This window comes from Eurytemora carolleeae, unplaced genomic scaffold (genome assembly GCF_000591075.1).
Source record: "Eurytemora carolleeae unplaced genomic scaffold, Eaff_2.0 scaffold99, whole genome shotgun sequence".
Taxonomy (NCBI): Eukaryota; Metazoa; Arthropoda; class Copepoda; order Calanoida; family Temoridae; genus Eurytemora; species Eurytemora carolleeae.
Window position 1 is genome coordinate 85821 of NW_019396154.1, and position 16949 is coordinate 102769.

General features: G+C 32.9%; 1 protein-coding gene across 2 annotated transcripts in view; it reads left to right on the plus strand.

Annotated features, from left to right (window-relative positions):
* Positions 1–414: 414 nt before the first annotated feature.
* The window catches only part of LOC111696625 (unconventional myosin-XV), a 47673-nt gene continuing 31138 nt past the window's right edge, over positions 415–16949 (plus strand). For both annotated transcript variants that reach the window (XM_023466283.1, XM_023466284.1), the window contains exons 1-19: positions 415–521; positions 4081–4146; positions 4719–4816; positions 5028–5090; positions 6460–6545; positions 9611–9717; positions 10069–10169; positions 10476–10540; positions 10608–10771; positions 10839–10907; positions 11092–11177; positions 11366–11541; positions 12118–12356; positions 12752–12808; positions 13129–13203; positions 13400–13464; positions 13703–13801; positions 14397–14581; positions 14817–16705. In XM_023466283.1, the coding sequence (XP_023322051.1) occupies positions 426–521; positions 4081–4146; positions 4719–4816; positions 5028–5090; positions 6460–6545; positions 9611–9717; positions 10069–10169; positions 10476–10540; positions 10608–10771; positions 10839–10907; positions 11092–11177; positions 11366–11541; positions 12118–12356; positions 12752–12808; positions 13129–13203; positions 13400–13464; positions 13703–13801; positions 14397–14581; positions 14817–16705 (3786 nt within the window). In that variant the 5' untranslated portion in view covers positions 415–425. The remainder of the gene's footprint in view (positions 522–4080; positions 4147–4718; positions 4817–5027; positions 5091–6459; positions 6546–9610; positions 9718–10068; positions 10170–10475; positions 10541–10607; positions 10772–10838; positions 10908–11091; positions 11178–11365; positions 11542–12117; positions 12357–12751; positions 12809–13128; positions 13204–13399; positions 13465–13702; positions 13802–14396; positions 14582–14816; positions 16706–16949) is intronic.

A 16949-nucleotide genomic window follows, 5' to 3' on the forward strand; every position in this document is an offset into this window, starting at 1 on the left:
AATTACAAGTTTGCAAGGTTTTAGATGGATTTTCACAACACACTTTTGCTTATGTTCAAGTGCTAATAGAAAGGTTTAAAAGCTTCAAAGCAACAACGCTCTTGTTTCTAGTCTTAGATTAGAAAAGAATTTTGTTACTAACACAAATCTTCTAATCTTTATATCTTTGCATTCCAATTTTGTAGACCTTTGATATTTCAAATAATGAATTCTGTAAGATCAAATCAAAGATTAAAGGTTTTCAACATTTAAGTTTGTAAAGATATACTTTGTGGCAACTCAAATTTAGTTCCTGTGTTCGAAAGTGTATATTGATATTTTATATTGATAATTTATATATTGAAAACGTAAATTGATAATATATATAAATAATTGAATAATAAATTGATAATTTAATATGTATCAATAATATATGGAATATTTAGATGGTTGAGTTTAGCCGAGGAGACCTGGTCTGGTTTGATCCAGGGATTGGATATGTTCTGCCAGGGGAGGTATTGGAGTACCATAAACAGGCCCAGGTAAGTTATATACTAAAATAATAACAATACTTAAGTAAAATATTAAAAATAGTTTGCTTTAACATTAGGTAATTTTAATTTAGCGCTTTGCTATCTATTGAGACTCATCCTTAAGACTGAAAGATTTGTCATGTTGGCTTGACAAGTCTGGCCACATCGTCAACACCTATCATTAATTTGATAATGTTCTTTGCTTTATATATATGCGTGTTAGCTAGCTATAGCTATTTTTTAGAGAAACGGATATTTACCCGGGGGGTAGCTAGTTAATAGTAAAACTCAATTTTTTCGAGTTATAACATGTATAACATACAGAATAATAATACTTCATCAATAAATAAATTTTACAAACACATTGAAATAATTAGCTGAGTATAATTACTAGATGAAAGGAACTGTGGTACTCTAATTTTCAAAAATGCATGTCTTTGCATCCTGCAGTTGTGAAAACATTTTGAATATCACACATTGACTATATGAAGAATAAAATTCATAGATTAAACTATTAAAGGTCCGCGACATCAGGTCACTGAGACATACAGTTTAAAAAATGTTAGTTTAATAACATAAACAGTAATGTCCTGAACAGGAACAATGAACATGCATATATAAAGCAACAATAATTTCCTTCTATACAATAATAATATACAGTTATCAACATATACCAAGATGTCAATGTTGTCCTTAATCCCCCCCTCCCCCCCACCCCTCCTGGAACTAATGATCTCCTCCTTGGTGAAAACAATAGTTGCTGGCCTTGAAGGAAAACATGGTTAATCACATTCATCAAGGCAGCATTTGCATACTCTTCATACAAACATAATTACTCCAATACTTCATATTTTAAATACTAATTAAGATATATACGTTTAATTTGAAACAATATTTCTTCTTTAAGTATTTGGCTGCAGGTCTACTACTTGCATAACCATTATGTTTAAACCTGAACCATTTGTTTCTTTAGTCTATTCTTCTCAATAGGATACAATATATAAACAAACAATGGAACATAAATAGAGAAATAAAAACTATTAGGAAATTTAATGAAACTGATAAGAGAATTTTTTGAATTGGATACTCGAAAACTTGGATACTTGGATACTTAAATACTTGATACTTGAATACTTTATTACTTGGATACTCAAATACTTGGATACTTGGATACTCAAATACTTGGATACTCAAATACTTGAATACTTGGATACTTGGATACTCAAATACTTGGATACTCGACTACTTGGATACTTGGATACTTGAATACTTTATTACTTGGATTCTTGGATACGATTCTTGGATACTTGCATACTTGAATACTTGGATGCTTGGATACTTGAATAATTGAATACTTGGATACTTGGATACTTGGATACTTGGATACTTGGATACTTGGATACTTGGATACTTGGATACTTGGATACTTGGATACTTGGATACTTGGATACTTGGATACTTGGATACTTGGATACTTGGATACTTGGATACTTGGATACTTGGATACTTGGATACTTGGATACTTGGATACTTGGATACTTGGATACTTGGATACTTGGATACTTGGATACTTGGATACTTGGATACTTGGATACTTGGATACTTGGATACTTGGATACTTGGANGGGGGGGGGGGGGGGTTACTAGTGAAAGTGACGTGGTTTCCCCCTAGGGCGGAGAAACCATAGAAATAAAGGATTCGCTGATTAGATTATAAAATTTGAAGAAATTAAGGAATTAAGAAAACAATAATCATGATCGGAGTTTTGCGCGCGTTCGTTCAGAAATAATATTTTAAAATAATACGTACCATGCGAAAGAATTTATTAATATTGTTCGCAGTAAACTATTTACAACATGTAAACTTTAGATATATAAAACTTCACTATTCCAAGTATTAAAAGTTAAGATATATGGAATGAAAAACTAGAGTTTTGGACCAGTGTTTAGAATTAGAAATAAAATGGGCGATCATGTATACAAAAAAGAATATTTATTCAGTATCTTGTTAATGTCAACTGAACATATGGATTTATGAATTTTAATAAGTAATTGCTGTCCTGTGTATTGATAGATATGCAAAACAGTTCACACCTAAAAATATTTAAAACAATTCTTCCCCTGTCTTAATCACGATACCCTTCTCTAACCCTTTTTTAAACTCCACACCTCCCCTCCCTACTGTCTAAAATTTCCTTTTTTCTGCTTTAATTTTGTTTTATTTTGTTCTCCCCTGCCCCCCCCCCCTTCATCCCTCGCCTTGACTATTCTAGGGATAGGCTCTCAGAACTATTTGCTCATGGTCAAACTGTTAGCAGAGAAATTCCATCTTAATTCCTTTACCCTGAACAGACACACAGACAGACAGACAATCTCAAACTACAAACATGGTATTCTTACACTGAAAAAATCAACCATCAAATGAACTTTTAGCATTATTCTTATTTAAGTATTTTTTTTTTAAAATCTTATCGAAATTTTATTTTTTAGTCAATAGAAAATGTTTTCTTAATATTTCCTAAATTGAGAATCATGTCCCAGTTCTAGTTAGATAGTTAGAGTAAGGATGTTAGGATAGAATAATACGAACTTCCTTAGATTTCGTCATAAACCCCAAACCAGGAGATATTTAACACACAAAGTACTGTCTAGAGCCTAGAGGTGGTGGAGAGGAGAAGGGGGGATTCTTGGGGGGAGGGGGACTATGACATACACTTTAGTGAATGTATTTATCCAATTTTATGCACTTATCCAAGTAGTCAAGTATTAAAGTTTTAAATCATTCAAGTAAGTATCCAAGTATTTAAGTATTCAAGCATTTAAGCATCCAAGTATTCAAGTATTTAAGTATCAAAGTATTTAGGTATTCAAGTATTTAGGTATTCAAGTATCCAATTATCCAAGGAGTATCCAAGTAGTATCCAAGTATCCAATTGGAGTATCAAAGGAGTATCTAAGGAGTGTCCAAGGAGTATCCAACTAGTATCCAAGGAGTATCTAAGGAGTATCCAAGAAGTATCCAAGTAGTATCCAAGGAGTATCCAAGTAGTATCCAAGAAGTATCCAAGTAGTATCCAAGAAGTATCTAAGGAGTATCCAAGTAGTATCCAAGTAGTATCCAAGGAGTATCCAAGGATTATCCAAGGAGTATCCAAGTATCCAAGTATCAAAGGAGTATCAAAGGAGTATCTAAGGAGTATCCAAGAAGAATCCAAGGAGTATCCAAGGAGTATCCAAGTATCCAAGAAGGGGGTCTAGTAAACAAGGTTTTTCAAGAATACGGGCATAAAGTCTAGATCCCCCTTTAAGACATCTCACTTGGTCTGGAAAAATATAGTTATTTTAACTTTAAAAATGTCTGCAGTTAAAAATAATTGAATTAACTATGTAAAGGCTGTTACTATCAACCCATTAAAATAATGATATGAAAGCTGTTTACAAAAATCACAGGTTGACCCATCAAGGATAAAAACAGCCTCGTTAAATATACCGATCCATTCCGCTCATCTTTTGTGAGTAACCCTGTATTGTATAATGTCTGGTAGATCATAATTATAATTTTGTATAGGTGATAACTGTTCAGGCTTTAATCAATAATGTGAACAAGACCTTCACCTTGAACAATACCAGCTCGGTAAGAACAGATTTTCTTGAAATCTAATTTCACGTAAACACAATGTGTCCCAAAAAAACATGAAAAATTTTAAAGATTAATTATGATATTTAAAGTGCTTTCCCACTTTAAAAGTGGTATGTCTAACTGGAGTTATGCTTAATGCATATTCATTATCATTATCTTTGGCCGCGTCTTAAGTTCAGTGGGGCACACTGTGTATTAACATACGGTCGGTGGTGTTTGTCCAGTCAGTAGCAAGAAATATATAATTTCAGGTTTTAAACTTTTACACTTCAACATTACATTTTACGTTTTACATTTTACATTTTTTATTTTACATTTTACATTTTACATTTTACATTTTACATTTTACATTTTACATTTTACATTTTACATTTTACATTTTACATTTTACATTTTACATTTTACATTTTTTATTTTACATTTTATAACTTACTTATAAGATGATACATTAATGGTTTAAGTTCAATAAATTTCATTGACGTCTTCAAGAGTAATATTTTTAAACTTGACATATTAAGTTTAAAATTTTGAATTTTTTCATTTATTTTACATTTTACATTTTACAGGTTCGAAGTCGACAAGATCTGGGAAAGACTGGAGTAGAGGATATGATTCAGTTGAATGATCTGAACGAGGCGAGCCTTCTTTGGAACCTCAGACTTAGGTTAGATATAGTTCAGGAACAAATTCAGGACAAGTGCAGGAACAAGTGCAGGAACAAGTTCAGGAACAAGTGCAGGAACAAGTGCAGGAACAAGTGCAGGAACAAGCTCAGGAACAAGTTCAAAAACAAGTTCAGAAATAAGTTCAAACTACAATAAAATTGGAATTAAATTTGATTAAAATATTTGAACAAATCACATAACTATGTTTAGGTATGATGCTGGTCTGATCTACACCTATACTGGAAGTATTCTAGTAGCGGTCAATCCTTACAGGTTAGTTTTGTTCAAGCGATCAATGCCAAACCAATGGGCACAATCTTATCATCTATCGATGTTAACACAGACACAAGCTCAGCTATCATTGTCAACACGGACACATGCTCTGAAGCAATCAATGCCAAACCAATTGGCACAATCTATTAAGCTATCAGTATCAACACGGACTCAAGATCAGCTATCAATGTTAATACAAACACAAGCTCTTAAGCGATCAATGCCAAACCAATGGACATGATCATATCAGCTATCAATATCAACACGGACACAAGCTCAGCTATCAATGTTAATACAAACACAAGCTCTTAAGCGATCAATGCCAAACCAATGGACATGATCTTATCAGCTATCAATGTCAACAGGGACACAAGCTCAGCTATCAATGTCAATACAAACACAAGCTCTTAAGCGATCAATGTTAAACCAATGGACATGATCTTATCAGCTATCAATGTCAACAGGGACACAAGCTCAACACAAGCTCTTAAGCGATCAATGTTAAACCAATGGACATGATCTTATCAGCTATCAATGTCAACAGGGACACAAGCTCTTAAGCGATCAATGTCAAACCAATGGACATGATCTTATCAGCTATCAATGTCAACAGGGACACAATCTCAGCAATCAATGTCAATACAAACACAAGCTCTTAAGCGATCAATGTCAAACCAATGTACACGATCTTATCAGCTATCAATGTCAACAGGGACACAAGCTCCGCAATCAATGTCAATACAAACACAAGCTCTTAAGCGATCAATGTCAAACCAATGTACACGATCTTGTCAGCTATCAATGTCAAATATAGGTATTGCTGTATTTATTACATATATACTAGAGTTTTAGGGTTCGCGCCCATCTTATATTTCAACTTTTAATTGTGGCTCTTTCTGTGAGCATTCTTCTCTGTGTACAATATAAAACAATAACAAAAAAAAGTTCGCGGATTTTGAGGGAGCCCATGGTTACCCTTGGGGTAACAAAGGCAAAATTCAAAATTTAATTTTTTTTTGATTCAAATTATTGTTCAGTTTTTCTTGAATTCCACAGGCAACGCCGGGCACTTCAGCTAGTTGGTTCATATACATATATATATTTATGCATATGTTGGCTATAGCTGGCCAAACGACCAGACCAAATTGGCTAACATTTTTAAAAGGGATCCTATGGGGGTGACATAGGCTAAATCTTTATTTTTTATTTTTTGAATTCCACGAAATTAACGCCGGGACTTCAGCTAAAACCGTGATTTATTACCAAGCGCGTGTAAACGGCGTGATTACAAAATATGAAATGAATACTAATATAAACCTGGGCAGCGCCCTACACTCCAACTAGTAAAATGTAATATATATATTTATAGAATGTTTGATATCTACGGCCTGGATACGGTTTCTTATTATGAGAATAAGATTCTTGGAACCCTGCCTCCTCATCTATTCGCAGTAGGTAGGAATCAAAACTTGTAATTTCAAATATTAAAAGAGTCAAAAACTGAATGTTTGAATTTTCAAAGAGAGATTGAATTTTTTTCATTTTGACTTGTAAAGTTGTGTTTATCAAGAGTTAGATCAAAACTTTGGTTTTTTCAAAAACAGTATTTTGTCACCTTGTGTTATCCTATCAACGGATATTTTGTCACATTGTGTTATCCTATCAACGCATATTCTGTCACCTTGTGTTATCCTATCAACGGATATTCTGTTGATTTTAAAGGGTTTTGATTGAATCCCAATGAAAGGAAGTGAGGCTGAAAGAGAACATGATTTGAAATTTTTATTGTCGAAAATGTCAAATAAAACATTTATTTCAAGTCAAACCTTTTCATTATTCCTGAGAGCTTCTCATGAAATATCACACGAATTGAAACCACCCATTACTATTATTGAAGTCGTGAATCACAGGTTCTATACTGAAAATCCAACTTTTAAAATTAAAATTTTAATTCTCAATTATTGGACATTTTCGGAGAGCACACGAAGAGTTAAAGATAGAGCTCTTTAAAACATACTTTAGCACGGCGTCCTTTAAGATAGATGTTTTTAAAACACACTTTAGCACGGCGTTTTTTAAGAAAGATTATTTTAAAACACACTTTAGCACGACGTCCTTTAAGATAGATTATTTTAAAACACATTTTAGCACGGCGTTCTTTAAGAAAGATTATTTTAAAACACACTTTAGCGTCCTTGAAAAAAGATTATTTTAAAACATACTATAGCACGGCGTCCTTTAAGATAGATTATTTTAAAGCAGACTTTAGGTCGATATCCTTGAAGATAGTTTACTTTATAACAAACTTTAGCACAACGTCCTTTAAGATAGGGTTCTTTATAGCACACTTTAGCACGATGTCCTTTAAGATAGATTATTTTAAAACACACTTTAGCACGGCGTTTTTTAAGATAGATTATTTTAAAACACGCTTTAGCATGGCGTTCTTTAAGATAGATTACTTTAAAACAAATTTTACACGACGTCCTTTAAGATGAATTATTTAAAACAAACTTTAACACAATGTCCTTTAAGATAGATTACTTTATAACAAACTTTATCACGATGTCCTTTATGATAGATCACAGTAAAACAAACTTTAGCACGGTGTCCTTTAAGATGCTGTTTAAAAGCTGGATCTAAATAAAAATTGCTACCGAAAGTCGTCTTCTTTATATTGAAATAATCGCCTACCACCGTGGATTACCTTAAAACAATCTTTACCGCGATGTCCTTTAAGTTTTAATTTTAATTAATTGATTAACTTGTATTCCTTGTTGCTCATGTACTCTAACCACTCCTTGATACACTCCTACCTAGTTCCTTCTAACTACTCAATAAAGGTCCCCTACCCCCACCACCACCACCACCAACCCACCTTCCCATTGGATTTTGTCACACAGTCATGATAAAATGACACCTTCAAAAAGTGGAATAAAAAAACATTTAATTTTTGATTGTTTGTATGATTTAAAATTGTGAATTGCGATCGTTTCTTATCATAAAAACTATTAAATCTATTTATATTAGTAAAACATGTAAAACATGACACTAAAAGGGCATTTTAATGCATATTCTAAAAAATAAAGATATCTATATTTAATATGTTTAAGATTTTAATGTTTTTGAAAAAATGTTTGTTAAATTGAAAAGCTTAGAGAAAGAAAAGCGTTCTTTCCTCCCCCAGAACATCTTACTTCATTTCATTTAATTTCTCAAAAATTCCAAAATGTAATTTTTATGATTCAGATTAAATCCATTAAAAATAATGCTATTAGTGATTGCTTGTAAATATTATTTTTAAATATTGTCGCTTCATCCCCCCCCCCTCCCCCCATTTTTCTACATATCCTTGGTACTAATAAACCACACAATATTCAAATAAAATAAAAAATATTTGTTAATTTTAGAATCAGAATTCACCTTAACCTTTACTCTCACATTTCAACATAAAATATAAATTAGAGTTCAAACTAAATATTTCTCAAGATCTTGCAAAATTTAAATTTCTCTTTATTACAAATATTTGCGGTTCATGTGAGGAGTGTGATACCCCCCCCCCCCATGGTGGTATGAAGGGAAAGAAGGAGGGGGGGGGGACGAGGGTGTCGCCTGCCAAACTTGTGGTTTGGAAGGTTTTTATCACATATATTTATCCAAAACTTGAAACTCTGTGATCAAATTATAATTCAATGCAGATAAATTTATGATAAATCTATTGATAATAAACAATGACAAGGTGAGAATAATATGACAAAACCTCAATCATACTTTTAAAATGTAAATATTTATATTTTAAATGATAATTATAAATGTGTAACCAAATACATAAGTGCTTAAAACTAAGATTCTTGATAAACAACGATGCATTTTGGCCATTGTTTTCAACCTAGTTTTGACAAAATATCTTTTTCATTTCTGACTTATAACTTGAAATCGAAATATTTTACGAAGATCTTCAACTAAAAACTTTAAATAAAACGGGTGCTGTTTATTTATTTTATTGATTGAAACAAATTAAACATTTTCTTGGTTTTTGTTGTAATGTAACGGTTCAACATTGGTAGAATTTGATAACTTCCTTGCCACTTGCGGGCTTGAAAATTTATACATTTCTAAGTGTATAAATTTATGATTTTATAAATTCAGTCACTCATAAATTCATAAATTCATAACCTTAAAAATCCATTACCTTAAACTTATAAACTTAAAAATTCTTAAAGGAATTGAGTTTTTGCCACAAACTTAAATTTTCTAATTCCTATAAATTCTGTTGGACCAAATAATCTAAGTTTAAAATCTCAAAGGTTAACACAAAAGGTTGTAACGATATAGAAATTAGAAATTTGAGTTTGAGGCAAAAACTTACAAAAACAATAATGAATGAAGTTATATTATAATTTTATAAATTCATGTAAATTCATAAATTCATAAATTCGTAAATTCGTAAATTCATAAATTCAAAAATTCATAAATTCATAAAAATTCATAAATTCATAATAAAACTTTATTCAATCCAGGTGCCTCGGCGTATTCCCGAATGTCGTCGTTGGAAGAGAACCAGGTTGTTGTTATCTCTGGAGAGAGCGGTGCAGGGAAAACTGAGAGTACCAAACTTATAATGCAGGTACAGAAACATATTCATTAACACACACCTTCGATTGTATTTTAAATTAGAAATTCCAATAAAAATAAACTCAGCTTTCATTTTTAATCCCAAACAGGTCTGATTGAGATGTCTTGGCCGGCTTAATTCTATAGACAACTCGCTAGGTGTTTAAAGTTTTCATCATCTCTTTTTTAGGCCTCTCAAATGAAAACTTATGCTTGAAGTATTCGCTAATGGAGAAAGCAGTGTAGGCCAAAATTTTAATACATTCCCCCTTTTGTAAATATTTATGTTCTGGTTCTAATAATTCTAATAATGGCCGACTGTAACAAATTTTAGTCTTTTATTAACATTTTAAAACATTTTTAGTATCTGGCAGCTGTAAATAAGTCCTCATCTAATCTAATAACAGAACAGATTCTAGAAGCTTCTCCACTTCTAGAGAGCTTCGGGAATGCTAAAACTGTCAGGTAAGCAGCTGTAGCCTGTAAATGCGATAAAAAAACTAGTATAAATTGTTAAACTTCAAATATTGCTCTGTATTCTGGAAGAATTGTAAAAGGAAAGCTAAAAAGAGTATCATGTCAATGGTAATAATCTTTTCTTAATTTCAGTTAAAGGGACTTAAAGGGACTGTTGTTGATATTTCTTGTTTTAAATTTATTTTGTTTTCTTTTTAATTTAAGCGAAGAAAAAAGTTCATTAAGTTTTTTTCATGATTTATCTTTATCTAAAAATTAGGCTTCATACTTTTATTTATAAATTTATTTTTCTAGAAATGATAACAGTTCAAGGTTTGGAAAATATCAAGAAGTTTTCTTTAAAGATGGAGTTATCACAGGTATGGAAAAGGCAATTAAAAAGTAGATTTAGCAAAATATTCTTTAAATCATTTTAATCTTATTCAGGAGCAAAAATCAATGAGTATTTGTTGGAGAAATCTCGAATTGTCACGCATGCGCCGGAAGAGCGGAATTACCACGTGTTTTATGAACTTTTGGCGGGATTAACCGAAGACCAGAAGCAAAAATACGGGCTCATGTCAGCTGAGAAATACTTCTATTTAAACCAGGTAAAAAAGATGATTTTAAAAACTCATTTATTTTTATTTATATTGTTTATCTAAATTTATTATTCAGGGAGGTAGCTGTACCATTGATGGTAAATTGGATCATGAAGATTTCCAAAACCTGATGTCAGCAATGCAGGTGATATAAAAATAATTTTAAAACACAAACACTTTTTGATCAAATCTTATATCGAGCGAGATATTTGTTATGTATCAGTATACTTTAGTGAAAGTTTACGACATAATTTTTTTTTTCATTTTAATAATGTGACAATGTAAGATCTATTTTGAAGTTTAAAAATTGGAATTTTTCTTTTTTCCAGGTGCTCGGGTTTACTAGCGAGGAGCAGGATGTTATCTTTAAGATTATTTCATCAATTCTTCATCTGGGAAATGTTTATTTCATCAGGTAAACCATGCATAAACAATATTTGTGTGTACATGCAGATCCCAGTTGAAAGAGCAGAAATCGAATTTGTAAAACAAATTTATATCAGTACTTTACTGTGTTACTTTACTTGTTGGAAAACTTTTTTTTGACTAAATATTTTTTATGAAGTGGAATTCATGAAAATTGAACCCTTTTTAAATGTTTAGAAAGCAACTGAAGCATGGTGGTGAAGGTGTAGAGGTTGGGTCTGATGTAGAGATCAAGTGGGCAGCTCATCTACTTAACCTCAACATGAACGGGATTATTGCTGCCCTCACTTTGAAAACCTCCGAGATAAAAGGAGAAAACGTGAATATTCCGCTCAATATAGATCAGGCTCTAGGTAGGTCCTATACTTTATAAATACAGGGGTCGAAACTTTTAAAAGACTTTCTTTGAGATATATCACAAGTCCACAAGTAAAAAACAACTTTATAGTTCTAACCATGAATTGTTCACTTTGCATTTTAATGCATGCTAATATAAAATGAGAATTAATAAAATGTCCAATTAAAAATCCTTAACATTTTGAATTCTAAATTTCTGATATAATTTTAAGTATTAATGAATCTAAGGAATTAGGTCTTGTCACAAACTAAAATTTTCTTTTACCAATATCTTTGCCACCTGAAAGTATAAATCTTAGAGATTTAAAACTTAGAATATTTAATCTAACATAATTGAGAATTATCCAAGGTCTACGCCGTTGTGTTTCAATGAAAAAGGGTTAAATAAATCAGATTTTGTAGTAAAGACTCATTTTTTCAGAATCTTTGGAACCGGATGGCTAAGTTTGAAATATCAAAATTAACGGCATCAAATATTGTTGATATTTGGATTTGATTTGATTTTTCTTTAAATGTCTTTGTTAGAAGAAAGGTTTAGATTTTTTAAAATTAATCAAATTTGATTTGTTTAGATGCTCGTGACGCGATATCTAAAGCCCTGTACTCCTCCTTGTTTACCTGGTTGGTCTCCAGGCTCAATAAGATCATCTCCGGAAAGAGCTCCAGGAGGTCCCTCAAGAACACCATCTCAATCCTTGACATTTTCGGGTTCGAGGATTTCCGTGAGAACAGTTTTGAACAGCTGTGCATCAACTACGCGAATGAGAGTCTCCACTATTTCTTCAATAAACATATCTTTAAGATTGAACAGGTACCACATTGTTTTAGTGATAAAGGGACTGTAAGCGTAATTTCAAGTAACCCTCCATGATGGCAATGCTCTATTCACAATGGTACCCATGAGTGATTTGCACATATTTACTGCAGGAAAACATTTAGAAATGATCAGAACGAAACACTTTAAACCTAGAAAAACGTCGATATTATTGATCAGATAAAGGATTTTAGGTAACCATTGTTAATCGCGCATTGCCACCTTTGATTTGAGGTTCATTTTAAATAACACTTACAGTCCCTTTAATATGACACTTTTCTCCAACTATTGTTTTCTAATCTGTGTATCTTTAAACCTTTGATATATTTCTAAATTTCTAAATTTTTGTTTATTGATTAACATTATCAAATTAATGTTAATTCTGTATTAAGGCTGAGTATAGTAAGGAGAAGATAGAATGGACTCCTATTTCATACATTGATAATCAGGTTTGTTATTTTATTATTAGTATTTCATTTCTTAAGTAATGTTTTGATCATTATGCATTTAGATTAAATATTAATAGCAAATCATGGATGAAGCTTTAGATGTGAACGATAAATTTAATTATTTCAAAAATAACGTATTTTAAACAATAACTCCAAAATTTTGGCAAAATGAAGCCATTATAAAATTTTGTGGAGTTATGCCCACAATCAACAATAATTTTTTTCAGCTTTTCAATTTTATCAGTAGAAACCTTTTATTACTGAATGATAAACAAAAAACTTGTTAGAATTGTAGATTTTTAAATTATTTTATATTTTAGGCGATAATTCATATGTTGAATAAGAAACCTGTTGGAATTTTTCATCTACTGGATGATGAATCTAATTTTCCTAAGGTAAGCATTCAAGCATTTAAGCAATCAAGCATTTAAAGCATTCAGCATTCAAAATGTGAGGCAGTTGGAAAAAATGATTTTTCAATCATGATACTTTACTCTTTACTTAACAAGCTTAAAAAAAATTTTCAAACAAAAGAAATGATTAAAAAAATATGATAATAATAATAAATTTTGAATGATTATATCCTTTTAGGCTTCAGATCTATCTTTCCTGGAGAAATGTCACTATAACCATGCTTTGGACGAACTGTATTCAAGGAATCAGCTTTATACATTAAAAAATTAAGCAAATGTCTCCAAATCTACTCATAATGCTGTGCAAATGTTGATTTTTATTTGATTTTCATGGAAAACAACCTTGTTTTATTTATTAACTTTTGAAAAACGTCTATTTCAATTTATAAAATGCAAAAATTAAAAGAAAAAAGAAGATTACAATAATTCCATTGTTTTCTGGAGACCACTGTATTGTATGACGCCTGATTGTTGCGTATAGACCTAGAATGAACTCCCTTGAGTTTGGAATTAAGCACTACGCCGGTCAGGTCTGGTACTCTGTAGACGGGTTCCTAGATAAGAACAGGGATACACTCAGGTATAATGATAATAATAATATTCATGATAATAATATTAATATTCCTTACTCAAGCAAAATCATTCTGTATCTTTTTAAAATCAAATTGATTTTAAGATAATGATGATGATGATGATATAAACAATAGAAATAGTTTTAGGAATTATAATGATATTAAAAATATTAACTATAATAATAATTATGAAAGTGATGATGAGAGAGGTTATGATAATAATGATATTGTCAATAAGAATAATAGTGAAAAATGCAATAATAATAAGAAAAAAGTAGATATTATCAGAAAAAAAACTTTTCCCAAAACAAAAAAAAACAATAGTTTCATCTGACAAACAAGTTCTCTCTGATAACACTTTTTTTAAAGACATTGTTAGTGACTTTACCTTTTTTTATAAAAACCCAATTGTGTTTTAATTGATAAAAATCACTAATATCATAATGATGATGGATACTAATTTGAACAAATTGCATTAATGTATGCATTTACAAATTTGAAAAGCTTAAGACAGTGATTGAAAAATAATTTGATAATTTGATGCTTTTATGAAAGTGTAAATGTGCCATTATTTCTATTGTTTACAACCCCAATATTTACTAGATATGATGTGATGGGGTTATTGATCAGCTCCAGGGAGAAGATGATCAGCAAGATGTTCCAGGATCTCAGGAACTTCCATGAGTCCAGCAAGACACTGAACAAACCGAACGGACAGTTTGTTACGATGAAACCTAGAACAGCCACGGTAGCTGCTAGGTTTCATGATTCTCTACATACCCTCCTAGGTTGGTAGCATTTTAAAGGGACTGTTCACTTAAATAAAAGGATTCTACTTTTTTAGAGTGAAATCCGATTCACACGGTACCCATTACTCAAATGTCTGATCTAGAATGTCAGAGAAAGCTTTGTTTTTAAGATTTTAAATTTTGTATCGTGGACGCTTTGAAACATTTACTCGTGGAATTGCATCAAATACATAGAAGAAAAATTTTCAAATGTTTAAACTCTCTGTTTTTTCAGGGACCATGGCAGTAGCAAACCCATTCTTTGTTCGATGCATTAAGCCGAACAATGACAAATGTCCAATGAAGTTTGACATGCCTGTGGTCCTGGAGCAGCTGAGGTATACAGGCATGCTTGAAACTATTAAGATGCGAAAGCTGGGTTACCCTGTCCGTAAGAAGTACTCTGCATTCGCCGCCCGGTATCGATGCTTAGTGGCCGGTCGGTTGCCACGTGGTGCGCCGACGAAGGAGATCGGTAGATACATTCTAGACCAGGATCCGGTAGAGAGAGATAACTTCCAGCTGGGGAGCACCAAGATCTTCATGAGAGAGACCCTGGAGCAGAAGCTGGAGAAGAGAAGGTTAGATCTGTTCTCCATCATGGTAGTTAAGCTTCAGAGACATGCTCGAGGATATATTGCTCGGAAAAGGTTTAACACAATGCGTCGTAACGCACTGATTATTCAGAAAACGTACCGAGGCTGGAGGGTTAGAAAACAGTACACTAAGGTTAGATCTGGAATTGTGAAGCTCCAAGCTACCTACAAGATGAAGAAACAGAAGAGTCTATATGGTGAGATGTTGGTGCAAGCTGAAACGGAGAAGCGTGCTAAAGAACTCGCCATGGAGCGAGCAAAGAAGAACGAACTAGCAGGAGAGAGAAATCATCTACGAGCAGTGGCTGGTGTAAACCATCTAGAGATCCCTGCAGAACTTGCATTTGTGTTCAGTAAACTAGACAACTGGACGCCAGTCAACAGTGAGAAAAATCTTGCTAAGGTTTCAGGAAGAATTCCTAAGATAAAATCCAACCATACCCTTCCCAACGATCTGGACTACTATGTCTTCTCTAAGGTTGCCAATGTGTACTTCAAGTCTCATCTCTGGCAGATGAGAAAGGAGCCCATCAAGACTCCATTCCTGTCTAAATCAAAGGAAAGTGACTACCAGGAGTCCCTTGCAATCTTTAAACTCATTCTTAGATTCATGAACGATTCTACTCTGAATGGTCAGAGAGAGAAGATTCTAGGAGACTATATCATCAACAAAGGAATACGGAATGAGAAACTCAGAGATGAGATATTCTGTCAACTTGCGAACCAGACCTGGAAGAATGACAATGAGGCGAATGCAGAGAGGGGTTGGTTACTTATGGCCAACTGCTTATCTGCCTTCTCCCCCTCAAGAACTCTGTACAAGTATCTTCTCAAGTATGTCTCTGACCATGCCTATAATGGTTTCAAGTATACCTGTCAGAACAAGATGCTAAAATCTGCCAAGCTTGATCATCATACAGCTAGATGCTTCCCTCCAACTGTACTAGAGTGGAGGGCCAATAAGAAGAGAGTTAACATGGCAATGGAGGTGGCTTGTCATGATGGAGAATCTAATCATGTTCCAATAGAGTCTATGAGTACAGCTCACAACTTCGCTGCTGCTGTTCTGAAAGACCGCGGTGTGCCTGAGTGCTATGGTTGGACTGTATCTATGGAGGATGGTGAGGAACTTGTTGAACTCAACGGAGATGACTTTGTTCTGGATGTTATTGGAGAGCTAGAGTTACCTCCGGCATTCCCGGGAATCAATAATCCATTCCTGGTCTCTCATGATAGAAGCAGAGGTCAAGTCCCGCTTACAATTGATACCAATGGACGTCAGTACAGGCATTCCTCCAGTCCAAGGGGACAGAAACCTCCTCGGCACCAGAGATCTAAATCCCAAGACCGTTTGCTGGCCATGCCGCAGGACAGCAAAGATTTTGGTCTGTCTAGCTCTGCGCTCAATGAACGCTACTTCAGTGATGCCAAGTCTACCCGGAGCAAATCTTTGGACAATTTGCTCCCAGCAGAAAAAAACTTTTTCGGGTTGAGTGAGAGCAAACTGAATCAGAGATACTTGTCTCAGGTACAGTGGAACTCATAAAACTGCGGAATAGGAAGACGACATTTATAAAATTTTCTGTTTCTGTAATGTTATTTTTAAGAAAATGGTTTTACCAGTGGCTTGAAAATCAACGTATGAAATGAAATGGGCTGAAAATACTTAACAATTGCTGTATTCCATTTTCATTGGTTATTTAAATTCTATCAATTGTCTTTCTACTCCATAGGTTAATGAGTACAACATTTTTACTATTTATTTAATCTTA